This window comes from Oncorhynchus tshawytscha, linkage group LG13, assembly GCF_018296145.1.
Source record: "Oncorhynchus tshawytscha isolate Ot180627B linkage group LG13, Otsh_v2.0, whole genome shotgun sequence".
Classification (NCBI taxonomy): Eukaryota; Metazoa; Chordata; class Actinopteri; order Salmoniformes; family Salmonidae; genus Oncorhynchus; species Oncorhynchus tshawytscha.
The window spans coordinates 68,926,677-68,944,472 of record NC_056441.1 but is presented as its reverse complement, the minus strand read 5'-3'; the positions used below and the strand labels follow the sequence as shown (position 1 = coordinate 68,944,472).

The window sequence follows — 17,796 nt, the reverse complement described above, 5'->3', positions numbered from 1 at the left end:
GTATTTATTTATAAGGAGTGGTACATGTGGGAACGCTTTACTTGCAGCAACATAACATGTTATGACACGGTCATAACCATATCATAATATGTCATAACAGCTGACACAACTTGTCATAACCTGTTATAATATGGTTATAACACTGTCATGACACATACAGTATATTTAGACCTGTTGGGAAATATATTGCACATTTTATGGCTGGTTATGACACCTAGCTACATAAGAGTGTAAAAACCCACAAAAACGACCACCGTAGTTATTTTATGGCTGGGTATGACACATACATAGGAGTGTCAAAACCCACAACTTACCACACAAGGCTAAACATTCCATTACACCATAGCCTAAGGGAGTCTCCCATTCTTCTCTGCAGATCCTCTCAAGCTCTGTCAGGTTGGATGGGGAGCGTTGCTGCACAGGGTTCAAGTCCGGGCTCTGGCTGAGCCACTCAAGGACATTCAGAGACTTGTGAACCTTCGCCCCAGTCTGAGGTCCTGAGCGCTCTGGAGCAGATTTTCATCAAGGATCTCTCTGTACTTTGCTCCATTCATCTTTGCCTCGATCCTGACTAGTCTCTCAGTCCCTGCCGATGGAAAAACCTCCCCACAGCATGATGCTGCCACCACCATGCTTCACCGTAGGGATGGTGCCAGGTTTCCACCAGACGTGACACTTGGCATTCAGGCCAAAGTGCTCAATCTTTGTTACATCAGACCAGAGAATCTTGTTTCTCATGGTCTGAGAGTCTTTAGCTCACTTTTGGCAAACTCCAAGTGGGCTGTCATGTGCCTTTTTACTGAGGAGTGGCTTCCGTCTGGCCACTCTATCATAAAAGCCTGATTGGTGGAGTGCTGCAGAGATGGTTGTCCTTCTGGAAGGTTCTCCTATCTCCACAGATGAACTCTAGAGCTCTGTCAAAGTGACCACCTGGTTCTTGGTCACCGACCTGACCAAAGCCATTCTCCCCCGATTGCTCTATTTGGCCGGGTGGCCAGCTCGAGGAAGAGTCTTGGTGGTTCCAAACTTCATCCATTTAAGAATGATGTGGAGGCCACTGTGTTCTTGTGGACCTTCAATGCTGTAGAAATTCTTTGGTACCCTTCCCCAGATCTGTGCTTCAACACAATCCTGTCTCGGAGCTCTACGGACAATTAATTTGACCTTATGTCTTGGTTTTTACTCTGACATGCACTGTCAACTGTGGGACCTTATATAGACAAGTGTGTGCCTTTCTAAATCATATTCAATCAATTGAATATACCACAGGTGGACTCCAATCAAGGTATAGAAACATCTCAAGGATGATCAATGGAAACAAGATACACATGACCTCAATTTCGAGTCTCATAGCAAAGGGTCTGAATACTTATGTAAATGAAGTCACTGTATATATTTATTTTTTATTTACCATATTAAATTATCATTGTAATTGCGTATACATTTATGTCAGACATGTACCTACCCCAATGCTCTGTTGCTGATGACTGTGATGAATACAGGAACAGATTTCAGGAGCAGGACAAGACACCCTATTTTTGATTGTTGACTGATATAAGGGCCTGTACGTGATAGGCCTATCTGGCTTATTTGATTATGATGGTCATAATGCTTCTTGACCGTGTCATAGTGTTTTTTCTTAGTCCAAGTAAAATGACACAGGATGGTCATAATGCTTCATGAGTGTCATAAAGTGTATTTTCTACAAGTTATTGAAAATATGATGAAAAAAACATGACTGTAAAGAATTAATTACAAAAACTACTAAAGATTTAAGAAACAAACTTTCAAACTAAAGGAAAAATCATTTGAATAAATGTGGGTTTTGACATAACCAGCCATAAAATAACGCAATATATGTCACAACCGGTGTAAATATATGGGTCATGACAGTGCTATGACCACATTATGACAGGTTATGACAAGTTATGTCAGCTGTTATGACATTATGACATGTTTATGACCGTTTTCATAGGATTCTTCCCACTATATGATTGATATGTCAAGCAATATAATCTAAAGTTATCAATTAAGTTTATGTAAAAACACTACTTGTCCTCGTGAAAATTACAGCTGTAATGTCATCAATCAAATCAAACTTTTTTTACAAAGAAGATTTCTTACAACAAATGCATTTCAAGGTGTTCAAAGTTATGCATTGAAAGGCATGTGGCACCTTCCTCTTGGCAAGTAGGTGACCAGAGGATTCTCTCTGCCACATGTGAATGCTTCTGTGGAGCTCATAAGTGTAGCCATGCAGCCTATTTTGGCAGTTCACAATATCGCGGGTACGGATGTGGAATGCAAGTGGAGGAAGCCAGTCGAAGACTACAACCCTCTGTCCCAAGGTACCACACTGGAGGATCTTCAGTGGCTAAGGAAGCGTCTCCTGGGCAGGTTCAGTGGAATGGCATGTCTCCATGAACCTGAGCCAGAACAACCACTACCCTACTTATGTCATTAATTTCATTATCCTTTTGGCCAAATTTCATATTCACAAATGTAAATTTACAAACAAAACACCTAATTTTCTTACCTTACAAAAATATATTGAACTATATTTTAAGACAATTAAATACTCTACCAACAAAAAAGCTGTTTGTCCCTTATTAAGGTCCTTGTGTAATGTGATATTGTACCTCTTAGCTCCCGAGTGGCACAGCAGTCCAAAGCACTGCATCTCAGTGCTAGAGTTGTCACTACAGACTCTGGTTTGATTCCAGTCTGTATCACAACCGGCCGTGATTGGCCCAGCGTCGTTAGGGTTTGGCCCAGCGTCGTTAAGGTTTGGCCCAGCGTCGTTAAGGTTTGGCCCAGCGTCGTTAGGGTTTGGCCCAGCGTCGTTAGGGTTTGGCCCAGCGTCGTTAGGGTTTGGCCCAGCGTCGTTAGGGTTTGGCCCAGCGTCGTTAAGGTTTGGCCCAGCGTCGTTAGGGTTTGGCCCAGCGTCGTTAGGGTTTGGCCCAGCGTCGTTAGGGTTTGGCCCAGCGTCGTTAGGGTTTGGCCCAGCGTTGTTAGGGTTTGGCCGGGGTAAGCTATCATTATAAATAAGAATTTATTAAGTCCCCCATGTACTTATTGATTTGTTGTTAATACAAATAAAATGTAAAAAAGAACCCCCCAAGAATATATACTTCGATCATTTTTTTCTAAAATATTAAATGAATAAAAAATCAAAACGGGAGATAGATTAGCGTCAACACTAGCTGTTATCTATCCACACTTCCAGTTTTTGGAGTTTGCCTTTAAAATAAAAGCGTGCGGTAAAACGCTATGTGTATGATACAAAATCTATATTTTTTCTTTGCATATTGCATAATGTTAAACGTATGTTATTATAACTACATTATTACTATATATTGTTCAAGGATGCAATTTGAAATGAATGTTTAAAAAAAGTCTTATTGTATTTTTGTTGGATTGCACAAAACATTGCACTGTACAGCAAAAACGATCGATGTGTGACCATAAAACCAGAGTCCAGTCTAGTTACTAGAGTCTCAGGAGTGCAATTCAGAGGAGTTTGAACAAAAGCTAGTTCATAGAAAGTGTTGCTGGACTTTTACTGTGGTCAAACAGCTTAAAATGGAGTGCCTGGACTCTAAATTGTACCAATATAGCAATGTACAGGAAAAAAGATTATTTATGCCGATGTAAAGTGGGTTGGGGAGTACTCAGTAGGGTCTGTAGAATGTATATATGGTGTCATTTCACGGGGCTCTGGATAATACGGAGTGTTGCTGACCTTTTACTCCACCCATTACATAAGCCAAAGTACAAATCACTTTATATGCATTACATATTGGCTTATAGAGAAAAAATATGATTTGTTCCAATGTAAAAGTGGGTTGGGGAGTACTCAATAGGGTCTGTCGAACCTATTTGTTGTCATTTCATGGGGCTCTGAATAATACTGAGTGTTGCTGGCCTTTTACTCCACTCATTACATTGGCCTCAATGTAAATCCCTGTATTTGGAATACATATTGGTTTATAGGATGGAGTAATTATTCAGAGCACCATGAAATGACACCATATATACTTTACCTATTGAGTATATATACAGACCCTATTGAGTATTGCCTACATTACTTTTACTGCAATAGTGTTTGCCCTTTAAGCCAATATGTATTCCATATACAATAATTTGCACTGTGGCCAATGGAATGGGTGGAGTATAAGGCCAGCAACACTCCGTATTATTCAGAGCCCCATGACATGACACCATATATACATTCTATAGACAGAGCCTACTGAGTATTCCCTACAATACTTTTACTGCGGCACCCAGAATAGTTTTTGCTCTATAAGCCATTATGTATTCCATATGCAGTGATTCACATTGGGGGAATTTATTTGACCGCAATTTAATACAAATGCCACTTAAATATGAACAAATATGAATAATTGTTCATGTTTCGACAATTCTTTTTCATATATCATTAACAAATACAGGTTATTGACACTTTTCTACTAATAAGTGGGGAACTTTTATTTAGAACGTTTCTGAAATCCCGTGAACCGTAAAAACCATTTATGTGTTGCTGACGAGACGCTGATGCTAGATAGCTAGCTTGATAGCCTGAAACTGAGTTATGATATTATTTAGTAGATTATATTTGTAAACAAATTCAAATGGCTATAGAGGATTTGTTGGGATCCGATTTTGTCAAGAACGGCAAGAAGCTCGAAAGAAGTTAGAAGATGTATAACTAAGTTAGTAGTAGCTAGATAACATTATCCTGCTAGCTAAAGACTAGCTAGTATCTATTATATTTTGTTGCAGTCTCCTTCTCTGACAGGACCAGGATAGTCTACCTAGTTATAATATTATAACAAAATTGTTCCATTCTGTTACAACAACAACATGTTGTATCCTAAAGAAGACAAGGAGAATCGCATCCTGCTCTATGCAGTAAGTGTGATGACTGATGTTCATTCATACCCCCTCCAAATGGATTAGCTAGCTAGTTTCATGCACTACCTTATTGGTTTGGAAGTGTTTGGGCATTAAATTGTTTAAACAAGTAAATGCATGAATGTAGTCGACATTTTTGACTGTTGTGTGTATCTCAACAGTGCAGGAACTGTGACCATAAACAAGAAGCAGACAACAGCTGCATCCATGTCAATAAGACATAGATGCATAGATCCCCCCCCGCTTCTCCTTCACCCAAATCCAGACAGCTGATGTCCTGAAAGAGCTGCAGAATTTGGATCCCTACAAATCAGCTGGGCTAGACAATCTGGACACTCTCATCCTAAAATTATCCGCCGCCATTGTCGCAACCCCTATTACTAGTCTGTTCAACCTCTCTTTCGTATTGTCTGAGATTCCTAAAGATTGGAAAGCGGCTGCGGTCATCCCCCTCTTCAAAGGGGGTGACACTCTAGACCCAAACTGTGACAGACCTATATCCATCCTGCCCTGCCTTTCTAAAGTATTCGAAAGCCAAGTGAACAAACAGATCATCGACCACCTTGAATCCCACCGTACCTTCTCCGCTATGCAATCCGGTTTCCGAGCTGGTCACGGGTGCACCTCAGGCACGCTCAAGGTCCTAAACGATATCATAACTATCATTGATAAAAAACAGTACTGTGCAGCCGTCTTCATCGACCTGGCCAAGGCTTTCGACTCTGTCAATCACCGTATTCTTATCGGCAGACTCAACAGCCTTGGTTTCTCTAATGACTGCCTCGCCTGGTTCACTACTTCTCAGATAGAGTTCAGTGTGTCAAATCGGAGGGCCTGTTGTCCGGACCTCTGGCAGTCTCTATGGGGGTGCCACAGGGTTCAATTCTCGGGCCGACTCTTTTCTCTGTATATATCAATGATGTCGCTCTTGCTGCGGGTGAGTCTTTGATCCACCTCTACGTAGACGACACCATTCTGTATACTTCTGGCCCTTCTTTGGACACTGTTAACAACCCTCCAGGCAAGCTTCAATGCCATACAACTCTCCTTCCGTGGCCTCCAACTGCTCTTAAATACAAGTAAAACTAAATGCAGGCTCTTCAACTGATCGCTGCCTGCACCTGCCCGCCTGTCCAACATCACTACTCTGGATGGCTCTGACTTAGAATACGTGGACAACAACAAATACCTAGGTGTCTGGTTAGACTGTAAACTCTCCTTCCAGACCCACATCAAACATCTCCAATCCAAAGTTAAATCTAGAATTGGCTTCCTATTTCGCAACAAAGCATCCTTCACTCATGCTGCCAAACATACCCTTGTAAAATTGACCATCCTACCAATCCTCGACTTCGGCGATGTCATTTACAAAATAGCCTCCAATACCATACTCAACGAATTGGATGCAGTCTATCACAGTGCAATCCGTTTTGTCACCAAAGCCCCATATACTACCCACCATTGCGACCTGTACGCTCTCGTTGGCTGGCCCTTGCTTCATACTCGTCGCCAAACCCACTGGCTCCATGTCATCTACAAGACCCTGCTAGGTAAAGTCCCCCCTTATCTCAACTCGCTGGTCACCATAGCATAACCCACCTGTAGCACGTGCTCCAGCAGGTATATCTCTCTGGTCACCCCCAAAACCAATTCTTTCGTTGGCCACCTTTCCTTCCAGTTCTCTGGTGCCAATGACTGGAACGAACTACAAAAATCTCTGAAACTGGAAACACTTATCTCCCTCATTAGCTTTAAGCACCAACTGTCAGAGCAGCTCACATATTACTGCACCTGTACATAGCCCACCTATCATTTAGCCCAAACAACTACCTCTTTCCCTACTGTATTTATTTTGCTCCTTTGCACCCCATTATTTTTATTTCTACTTTGCACATTCTTCCACTGCAAATCTACCATTCCAGTGTTTTACTTGCTATATTGTATTTACTTTGCCACCTTGGCCTTTTTTTGCCTTTACCTCCCTTATCTCACCTCATTTGCTCACATCGTATATAGACTTGTTTATACTGTATTATTGACTGTATGTTTGTTTCACTCCATGTGTGTCGTTGTATGTGTCAAACTGCTTTGCTTTATCTTGGCCAGGTCGCAATTGTAAATGAGAACTTGTTCTCAACTTGCCTACCTGGTTAAATAAAGGTGAAATAAAGAATACCTAATCTCCATATTTTTGTTTTTTCTCTGCTCTTTTGCACACCAGTATTTATATCAGTATTTATACTTGTACATCCTCATCTGCAAATCTATCACTCCAGTGTTAACTGCTAAATTGTAATTACTTCGCCACTACGGCCTATTTATTGCCTTACCTCCTTACTTCATTTGCACACACTGTATACAGATTTTCTATTGTGTTATTGACTATACATGTGTAACTCTGTGTTGTTGTTGTTGTCGCACTGCTTTGCTTTATCTTGGCCAAGTCGCAGTTGTAAATGAGAACTTGTTCTCAACTGGCCTACCTGGTTAAATAAAGGTGAAATAAAAATAAATTTAAAAAAGATCACCCACTCGGTTGAGTAGGTAGGCCTGCTAATAGGCCTACTAGCTAGTGGAGGTGCCGATGGTAATGCTGAACTGGCGGGATTAGCATCGCCATCAGGAACAGTTTTCCCCTCACTCCTCTCGTCCTGCACTGACAGTTCTCTGGCTCGTTCTGGGTTCGATTCACCTTCTTTCTCTGTTTTTTTGGACTTGAAAAATGTCAAACTAGTTTGCCTTTGATTATTTAAAAAATTGTTTGTCTTTCCCACGATTTAAATTCAGTAGGGAGACGACTAGGCTACGTGACGTTATTTCTTAGAGACATCTTCACGACACTACTCCTCGTTACTTATGCCACTGGCCCTACCCCATAACCTATATGTACAAATAAGAGGATAGGAGGATTACATAGAAGGCTCACCGCGCTTTTACATGATGGTCTTTCTGGGGTACGGGATAAATAACGAGGCAGCTCGATTTAATGCTGATCGCTTTCATTAGAATGACTACAGTGCGAACAGTGAAATAATTTATAAATCATGCCGCGAGAGGTACCGGATATGGGCAAATAGGTGCCGGAACAAATAAAGTCAAATCTGAGAGGTGCGGGATCCTGCTCAAATTAAGCACTGCTCATCTCTCTCTCACACTCTCTGTCTCGTATCTGTATCTTCTCTCTGTCTCATATCTGTTTCTTCTCTCTGTCTCACATCTGTCTCATATCTGCAGGGCTGCCAACATGCACTCATTTTGCGTACCAAATACGCAATTCTCTGTCCATGTATGCAGGTACGAGATCCGAGTTAAAAGTACGCATAAATTAATAGGGCCTGTTTTTTTGTTTAAAACAAAACATTTAATAAAAATAAATCCACTGAGTAAATCTAACATCCCGATTCTCAAGCTGCAACACGCAGACATGTACGGAGTTTGCGTCAAAGGACTTGGAAATTAATACATCATCATTCGACGTAGCTACCTCGTGTCTGCCCCTCCTGTTTGTTGTGATGCTGAGTTTGCCGACTGTCAGCTGTTTTTTGTTTGTTTTTTTCACCTTTATTTAACCAGGTAGGCTAGTTGAGAACAGGTTCTCATTTGCAACTGCGACCTGGCCAAGATAAAGCATAGCAGTGTGAACAGACAACACAGAGTTACACATGGAGTAAACAATTAACAAGTCAATATCACAGTAGAGAGAGAGAAAAAAAGGGGGAGTCTATATACATTGTGTGCAAAAGGCATGAGGAGGTAGGCGAATAATTACAATTTTGCAGATTAATAACACTGGAGTGATAAATGATCAGATGGTCATGTACAGGTAGAGATATTGGTGTGCGTTAACACATGGACAAATCCCTTTTCGACTCCGTGTGTTGTGGAAAGGTAAACAGTAATTGTTTTAAGCTAACGTTAGCGATCATAAGATGGACATTCAGTGGGCTCTAAAGTGCCAGCAGTTCAATAGATTTGCTAGTGAAATAAATTAAATGCTAATAGGAAAAATAACTGGTCGTATTTGTGCGAGTGTGATATACATTTAATTCTGCGTCCCATTAGTTGCATTTTTCACGTAACATTACGAGGATCACGCAACCTGATAGACTGGAACTGTAATCATGATCTACGTCACAAAATCATTACAAAGGTATAATAATAAATATAAACATCTTGGCATTAAATGGAGTCGGGAGTTTAGAAGACTGCGCGATGAAGAATGAATGAGTGTCCGGTATTAGCTATAGAGGCAATGCTTCTAAAATGCCTTTGCACTAGATTTGAGATTTTATCAATTTCGAAAATCTGAAATTACGTACGCGCTGCAAAGAAATACAATAGGCACATTTGCATAGTCTGAAACACCTGACTCTTCTAGCGAACAGCGTTCAGATTCCCCTTACGGTAGCCTACTTATGCTTTGTGTAGCCAGTTTGCGGTCTGTGTCGATGCTATAATTTGATTTTGTTTTTATGTTTTCAAAATGAGTTTGCTTTTAGTGTTGATTAGGAACCGTGTCTAAAAATCCAATACTTGTGAGCTAGCCCTAGTGATTGGCCCTGTTTGAGAGGTGACAAGCGTTCCTCTACCCACTGTTTCCTATCATAGCTTTTTTGTTTTTATTATGGATAACATGTTTATTTGATACTGATGCCCTTGTTCTTATATCAGAGTGTTTTTTTTTTATCGCAGATAAGACGTTTGTACATGTTGTACCTTAAAAAGCTAGGGGGCAGAATTTTCACTTTTGGGTAAATAGTGCCCAATTTCAACTTCCTGCTACTCATGCCAAGAATATAAAATATGCATATTATTCATAGATTTGGATAGAAAACACTCTGAAGTTTCTAAAACTGTTTGAATCATGTATATGAGTATAACAGAACTTATGTAGCAGGCAAAACCCAGAGGACTAACTGTTCAGAATTATTATTTTTTTTTTCCCATCTCTCTTCCCTATATTATCTTTGCCATTGGAAATTTAATAGAAATATACTTTCAGTTCCTACATCTTCCACACGATGTCCCAGTGTTTGGAATATGGCTGAGGTTATTTCTTTGTCTTAACAGGAAGTAGGCCAACTCGGAACGGGGGACCCTTTTGTGAGTTGCACAAGACGTGATGAGCAGAGTTGGTTTCTTTTCGTTCAATGTATTGAATACAGATTGCCCAGTCTACAATTTGATCGATTATTAACGTTTAAAAATACCTAACGTTGTATTACAAAAGTAGTTTGAAATATTTTGGCAAAGTTTATAGGCAACTTTTGAAATATTTTGTAGTGACGTTGGGTTTTTCTTAAGCTGTTTTTTTTATGGATCAAACGGGCTTTATAAGTGGACATTTTCGATATATATGGATGGAATTAATCGTACAAAAGGACCAATTGTGATGTTTATGGAACATACTGGAGTGCCAACAAAAGAAACTCGTCAAAGGTAATGCATTATTTCAGCGTTTTGTGTAGCGCCTGCTACGCTAGCTCTTTTGTTTACTACTGGTGAAGATGGGTGCATGCTATCAGATAATAGCTTCTTATGCTTTCGCCGAAAAGCATTTTTAAAATCTGACATGTTGGCTGGATTCACAACGAGTGTAGCTTTAATTGAGTATCTTACATGTGTGATTTAATGAAAGTTTGAATTTAATAGCATTTTATTTGAATCTGGCGCTCTGCATTTCCCCTGGCAATTGGCCAGTTGAGACGCTAGTGTCTCCCTATCCTCAAGAGGTTTTTAAACAAATAACTTGTTATTATTTGTTTAATAAAATGTTTTTTAAAAACTCCAAGAATAAAGGCCCTTTGTGCGTTCTTTCTAATTAGATATTGATTGTGACTTTCACCATATGTGTAAATGGAACGCTGTCAAGAAAGACATTTTGCGATCAGACTCACAAACAGCACACGCACGAGCGCTGAGGGTACTCTTAACTTGGACAGGGTTGGCAGGTCTGTCTCTTCTCTATAACTCTTCTCTCAGTCTCACCTCTCTGTCTCTTCTCTCCTCAGTGAGTTGAGCAGATCATTGGAGATGTGTTCCAGGATCCAACGCTACCTCAGACAGAGGTTCACCCCTGCCCAAAGTGAGGGTGGCCAACACAACCACACTCAAACAAACCCTTGTTCTCTATCTCCCTCCTCTAGCTCTCTGAAACCAGGCAATTTCTCCACACTATTTATATTCACAAACTATATCATTTCAAAATAATGTCAGCTGACAAGGTAGAAATCTGTCATTCTGCCCCTGAGCAAGGCAGTTAACCCACTGTTCCCCGGGCGCCGAAGACGTGGACGTCGATTATGGCACCCCCCGCACCTCTCTGATTCAGAGGGGTTGGGTTATATGCGGAAGATACATTTCTTGTGAATGCATTCAGTTGTACAATTGACAAGGTATCTCCCTTCCAGATAAATCTAAAATATTGATCTCTTCCCTCTCTTTTCATGTGCGGCCACAAGGTGGCAGTGTTTTTCCAGTCACACAGTATGAAGGCTGAGGTACGTTGCTAATCATAGAACACCCACTGTCCCCAAATAGTTGGTAAATCTAGAAATACTAGAGTATTATAGAGTCCACTGAGCTATATGGAGACATTGGTATGTGGTGTATATGAAAGTTACTGCTTTATTTTCTATGCAGGATGTCATGAGGCTGTACTATGTCTGCACAGCCCCTCACTGTGGACATCGCTGGACAGAGTGAGGAGGATGAAGAGGAGGTCTGATGTATGCATCCACAGTCTCTGCTGTTGCCCAACAGTCCACTATGTCTCATTGGGGTTCACTGTTGCTGAAAACAGAAAGACTGGTGGTTGTGTGGGCCTAAAATACTCTACCAAATCAGAAACCTTTACAGGAATACTAACTTTGTGTGTTAGATCTTCATCATCTTGTTGGAGTGTACGTACAGGAACTGCTAAGATTTGTATGGACCATTTAAATGCCATTTCTTACCATGTTGTGGAGGAACACCTGTTGGGACATCATTTTGTTAATGTATTAGCTCTAGTACTTTTTACATGTATTTGAAATTAAATAAGACAAACTTTTGTTGTGAAATGCTTCTGTTTTCTTTCAAAAACTTGATTGAAAGACTTCTCTAAGACTGCATGCCACTGTTGTGTATTTGAAATGTTTCCTGAATTTCCATTGTTACGCAATCATGTGACCTGATCTCTGTTGCAATACTTGCATCCAAAAAAAAGAGCTGAAATATAGAAGGTAAAAAGGGTATTATCTTTTATAGTTGGGCATATGAAATGTTACTCTTTATTGGTGTAGCTTCGACTTCCCTTTTTGTATCTAGGCATATCTGTTTGGCACTGCAGTGTATTTCCAAATGTGTATTTTTCAAAGCGTTTTAGACCCACTGAGTGTAATAGTGTCATTGGGGAAAGCATGAGTAATATGATTGGCATGCACATGAAAGGAAAGTACGCATAACATGTAATAACCCGCTGGAGAAACACAGTCCACATACCCTTTAACAATATGTTGTTAACAAGTCACTTATTCTGAGGAACGTCAAGGAAACTGCCTCTTTTCAATGACCTCTAGCGACGGAATGAAAAGTAATTATGGATAGTATAATACATGGACGTAAGAGTCACTGGTAAGGAAGTACCTATATGAGTTCTGTCGAAAGGTTATGATATCTGATGATACTTTGTTATGAATGGGTAAACTAAAGTGAATTGTTAGGTCTACAGTTTGGATATGGTACAGATTTACTGTGGTTAGTTACCCATATGTATGCATTTCAGTAGAGGTGGTTACTCGGGGACAGTGGGGAGCAGCAGCCCCTCAATGCCGGGAGACCCTCAAGTATCCTGCTCAAAGAGTTGTCATACACCACACGGCACTGCATTGTGGGGGCATCAGCTCATCCACATACAGAGAATGCATATGCAGGATAGGAACTTTGATGACATTGGATACAAGTGAGTGACCTCTCCTTTCCAGGTATTTTCCATCATTCATTGTCTTAGGATAATACTATATGCATAATAACTGTTTTCTGGCATTTGCAGCTTTCTTATTGGGGGAGATTGCACAGTGTATGAGGGCCGTGGCTGGGGTGTTGTGGGCACACATACCAAGGGCAACAACCACAACTCTTTGGCCATTGCCTTCATGGGCAACTTCAACAGTAAAAAACACAATATTGGACTTTCCATCTCCCGGTCCTTACAGTGTGTAAGGCATTGGTACCAATGGGTTATGCTTCTCTGTTTCAGATGAGAGCCCCAGTCCAGCAGCCAAGTCATCTGTTAAACAGCTCCTGCAGTGTGGGGTTTCCCAGGGACATTTTCACCCTGTATTTATCCTACTTGGGCACAGAGACTTGAGGGACACCGAATGTCCTGGGGAGAGACTATATGCTGCACTAAAACATCTCAAATTTCCCTGAACATAACATCATCCACAGACTCAATTGTTACTGGTTCGAAAGACAGAGAGAATTGGCTGATGGAAGAGATTACCCAGAACATCGTAGCCATGGCCGATACTAGCAGGGTTACCTAAACTCGGTCCTGGAAATTGATGTGGCAATTGATGTGCAAACAGATTCTGAAATTATTGCCACCCATTCACAGTGTAATTGTAGAGGTAAAATATTAAAGTTGTAAAATGCATCTGTTTAGTAGAAATATTAAGACTAAACGTTATTATTTATTTTGGTATTCACATAAAATTGTCCACATACCATTATATTCCTTTTTCTATGAGTGTGCTGCTATAAAGTTTTCTAGGAAATAAGAACTGAGAAAGGTGTAAGAGTAACTCACATTAATAGAGTAAATAAATAAAAAATATGCTGCTGAACAAATACTAACTATTGACAGAAAACTGGATGGGACTTCAATTTTGGGTGCCCAAAATATTATATTGTCCTGACTTGCTGTGTTGTGCTGGATGAGTTTAAGCTTTTGGAATTAAATTGAAATGACTTCGCAAATCACACAAAAAAAAACATAATTTGTCAAAGGGAGAAAAGCTTGTAGGCCTACCTGTAAATGTTTCAACATTGTAAGCGATGTTTAAAGGCACAACATTCCAAACAAGTGTACGCTTGTATTGCATGGTGTAGGATTAAGGGGGAGAAAAGAGAGGAAAATATGAAACATAAATGCAGCTTCATGCTGTACGCCTTGACGTTACAACAATTCTTACTTGTCAACTGTTATGCAGGAAGCCGCATGCCCTGCAGGCAGACGTCTAGGCGTCACAAGCTGCCCCGCACCTATGTCTCTTTTAAATTCTCGGTTTGTTTACTTACCTTAAGAGTTTACCTCCTCCTGAATTACTTACACACCTTCACCTAATTCGTATTTGATTGGCTGTTTGCCAGGTTATTGTGTAAACAAATGGAAAGGAGTAGAGAGAGGCAGTACCAAAGGGCGAGACGCAGGTGAGAGGTTTGACTGTCACGCTCCTCGGAAGTGTTATAATTGAGCCTGTGAGTTCATCGATCAGTCAGTGAATTTGGCAGCGCACGAGGGGCGCATTTAGTCTTTCGCACCCTAATACGTTGTGCGTCTTATTCGTGGATTTAGACATTCCTTCTCTTCAGACTGCCAGACACCGTGGGAACTGGGTGATGTTGAATATGGAGGATTTGAAAGCCCCTGTCAGATTTTTCAACAAGTCTTCATTCAGCATCAGCAGCCTGCTGTTTCGACGAGAGGGAGTGATGAGTGACGACGGCGCCGCACTGGATGGGATCCTTTCCGGATGCTCCAAGCCCCTTTCCAGAAAACACATTTCTTCGGGTCTATCTGCTAGGCCTAAAGAAGTTAGTGCTCAAGATAGAAAATATGATTTACATAGAGACAAAAACTGTGATAATAAAGAATACGCCGTCCAAGAGGACAAACGAGTCTCCAGAAATGGCAAAAGAGAAGACGGAGAAGATACGGAGAGAGTTGGAGAGGTGAAGACATGTGGAGGAGTAGAGGGAAAAGACAAACCGGAGAAACCTCCTTTCAGCTATAACGCTCTGATAATGATGGCTATTAGCCAGAGCCCGGAGCGAAGGCTTACCCTCAACGGCATTTATGAGTTCATCATAGGTAATTTCCCTTACTATCGAGAAAATAGAAAAGGATGGCAGAATTCCATCCGACATAACCTGAGTCTGAACAAGTGCTTTGTCAAAATACCTCGCCATTATGATGACCCAGGCAAAGGCAACTACTGGATGCTTGACCCTTCAAGTGAGAACATGTTCATAGCTGGCACAACTGGTAAACTCCGGTGCCGTTCCACGGCGGGCACCCGGGCAAAGTTGGAAATTAAACGGGATTCGCGTTTGACCACCACTGCCGCCGGGCTGGCGTTCACTGGGTCATTTTATTGGCCGGTGCCATCGTTTCTAAACCTTCAACATCCTGCGCACTCATACCCGGGCACAGGGTCATATGTAGGGCCCCATCAGTCCAACTATGCCACCTCGATCCTTTCTCAACGGTCACACCACACCACCGTGAGTGCCATAAATGCTAGGGCAGACCGAATCTTCCAAACAAACCAAGAGTCGTCTTATGTTGGCATGGGTGGAGATGCGCAGTACTGTCGCCATCACCAAATGAGCGCAGCCACAACATTCGCCTCTTCATCGTTGCCATGCACTTTGTCTCTCGCTAACCCTTGTTCCTTTAACCTGCTCTCCGGACAAGCGAGTTATTTTTACTCGCATCACCAGGTACCCCACCCGGTGACGTTCAATGCATGGTGCCAGGAGGAGTACCCCTCATCCAAGGCATCTCCTGCCGGACACATTTACTCCGGAAAGAATGGACCATCGGATTGCTTGGGGAGTTTATGCATGGAGTTCCCTAATTATTTTCTTCCAAGTAGCCACACGAGCACCCTCAACACCAATCTTTCTTGGGATGCAGGGAAATGACCATATTTAATTATCTATTTAAATTTAAAATGTATGTTTCTCTTTAAGTATTGTATCTTTCTAATGTCTACCAATACTGCGAAATTGATTTAAATAATTGATGTGAGTTTGCTATTATCCAAATAGTCCTATCTGTCTTTGGAAAGAAAACATTTATTTCATCATCCGTTTTTAAATAATCGCCAGTCACGCGTGAATGTGCAATTTCCATCTAAACGTATTAGTAAAATCACCACTCACCATTTCAATTTTTTTTTCAGTGCAATAACCTAGAATAATGTTGTATTATTTCACGAATAATGGGCAATATTTGTGGTGCGTTCAGATAATTAAAAGTGTATTTTCCTTTGATAGCATTTCGTTAGTAGCCTTTTAAAATACCAAATATAATACCAACTATACGTCACAAGATGAGAGATGCTGTAAGATAGTTTCACAATGGTGAATGATGTCGTAAAATACAACTATTTGGCATCTGTTAAGCTAATTAACAGGGTCGAGATTGCTATTGCGAGATGTTGCATCACCGTTTAGGCTACATTTACGCACAGGCTCATCACTCGCTGACATTTGTATTCGTTTTTTCGTTCTTGGTGTCGTAACTCCGTTTTGCGATTTTTAGGCCTAAGTCTTAGGGATGTTGGCTATATGGAACATCATTTAAAATATATATAAAATAATGAAAATAACTTGTACAACAGTGTCCCATGAGTGCTCTCCAGATATCTGTAGAAAACTGGCGAGATTGTCCAATGATAGCCTTATTTCCATTAATATAAATTGAGAAATTGATGTGCTTGAACAATTCACTGTTAACTTAAAACAAACTTAGATAACAATCGTCTTCTTAAATGTCCTCTATCAATCGTATTGCTTGAGGAAGGATGTGCGTAATTCATTTAAAACGAAATCTTAACGAAATCTTTAGTCACGTCTGGAAAGGTATTAGAATAAAGTATTTACTCTGATGCAACTAAAATAATGTATAAATTAGAAACAAAAGTCAATAATTGTTTTGATACTCCAGGATTAAAAATAAAACATTGGCTAAGAATTGTCTCTCCTGCACTAGTCTATTTCGTCAAAATCAAAACTATAGGGATTGTCTCCATTTGTGTCTCAATATGAACACAATGCTGTGTTGAGCATTTCCTACGTTTTAGAATACAACTAAACTAAATACAGTGGCAAGAAAAACCCTTTGGAATTACCTGGACTTCCATAAATTGGTCATGAAATTTGATCTGATCTTCATCTAAGTCACAACAATAGACAAACACAGTCTGCTTAAACTAATAACACACAAACAATTATACTTTTCATGTCATTATGGAACACACCATGTAAACATTCACTGTGCAGGGTGGAACAAGTATGTGAACCCTTGGATTTAATAACTGGTTGACCCTCCTTTGTCAGCAATAACCTCAACGAAACGTTTCATGTAGTTGCAGATCAGACCTGCACAATGGTCAGGAAGAATTTTGGACCATTCCTCTTTACAAAACTATTTAAGTTCAGCAATATTCTTGGGATGTCTGGTGTGTACCGCTCTCGAGGTCATGCAACAGCATCTCTGCCCGGTTGAGGTCAGGACTCTGAATGGGCCACTCCAGAATGAGTATTTTCTTCTGTTGAAGCCATTCTGTTGTTGATTTACTCCTGTGTTTTGGGTCGTTGTCATGTTGCATCACCCCAACTTCTGTTGAGCTTCAATTGGCGGACAGATAGCCTTACATTCTCCAGTAAGATATCTTGATAAACATGGGAATTCATTTTTCCGTCTATGCTGCCCAGGTCCTGAGGCAGCAAAGCAGCCCCAAACCATGATACTCCCTTCACCATACTTTACAGTTGGGATGAGGTTTTGATGTTGGTGTGATGTGCATTTTTTTCTCCACACATAGTGTTGTGTGTTCCTTCCAAACAACTCAACTTTAGTTTCATCTGTCCACATAATATTTTGCCAGT

The 17,796-nt window shown here is 40.7% G+C and overlaps 2 protein-coding genes and 1 pseudogene across 5 annotated transcripts; all 3 read left to right on the top strand.

The window, feature by feature from the left end:
• Window positions 1–2,301: 2,301 nt before the first annotated feature.
• On the top strand, window positions 2,302–11,947 carry LOC112266147 (annotated as a pseudogene).
• A 316-nt stretch (window positions 11,948–12,263) lies between these two features.
• Window positions 12,264–13,859, top strand: LOC112266146 (peptidoglycan recognition protein). Of its 4 annotated transcripts, XM_024443612.2 has the most exons (4): window positions 12,264–12,528; window positions 12,680–12,856; window positions 12,947–13,065; window positions 13,154–13,859. In XM_024443612.2, the coding sequence occupies exons 1-4, from the start codon at window positions 12,494–12,496 to the stop codon at window positions 13,324–13,326; spliced, it is 504 nt and encodes a 167-aa protein (XP_024299380.2). In that variant the 5' UTR covers window positions 12,264–12,493; the 3' UTR covers window positions 13,327–13,859. The 4 variants fall into 4 exon arrangements, 1 of the variants encoding a protein (XP_024299380.2); XR_006078533.1 differs by lacking the exon at window positions 12,947–13,065 and having other exon boundaries at window positions 12,273–12,528; window positions 12,683–12,878; window positions 13,154–13,858; XR_006078531.1 differs by lacking the exon at window positions 12,947–13,065 and having other exon boundaries at window positions 12,309–12,528; window positions 12,680–12,878; window positions 13,154–13,858.
• A 484-nt stretch (window positions 13,860–14,343) lies between these two features.
• LOC112265972 (forkhead box protein G1-like) lies at window positions 14,344–17,078 on the top strand. The gene has a single exon (XM_024443483.2). It carries the CDS (start codon window positions 14,518–14,520, stop codon window positions 15,823–15,825), a length of 1,308 nt encoding a protein of 435 aa, XP_024299251.1. The 5' UTR covers window positions 14,344–14,517; the 3' UTR covers window positions 15,826–17,078.
• Window positions 17,079–17,796: the final 718 nt, after the last annotated feature.

Bases quoted from the DNA above. Each gene is read 5' to 3' on its own strand.
- LOC112266146 (XM_024443612.2), top strand. From the start codon at position 12,494: ATGGATAGTATAATACATGGACGTAAGAGTCACTG. The intron at 12,857-12,946 runs GTGAGTGACCTC...TGGCATTTGCAG, and splicing joins TTTGATGACATTGGATACAA to CTTTCTTATTGGGGGAGATT. The intron at 13,066-13,153 runs GTAAAAAACACA...TCTCTGTTTCAG, and splicing joins CTTCATGGGCAACTTCAACA to ATGAGAGCCCCAGTCCAGCA.
- LOC112265972 (XM_024443483.2), top strand. From the start codon at position 14,518: ATGTTGAATATGGAGGATTTGAAAGCCCCTGTCAGATTTTTCAACAAG.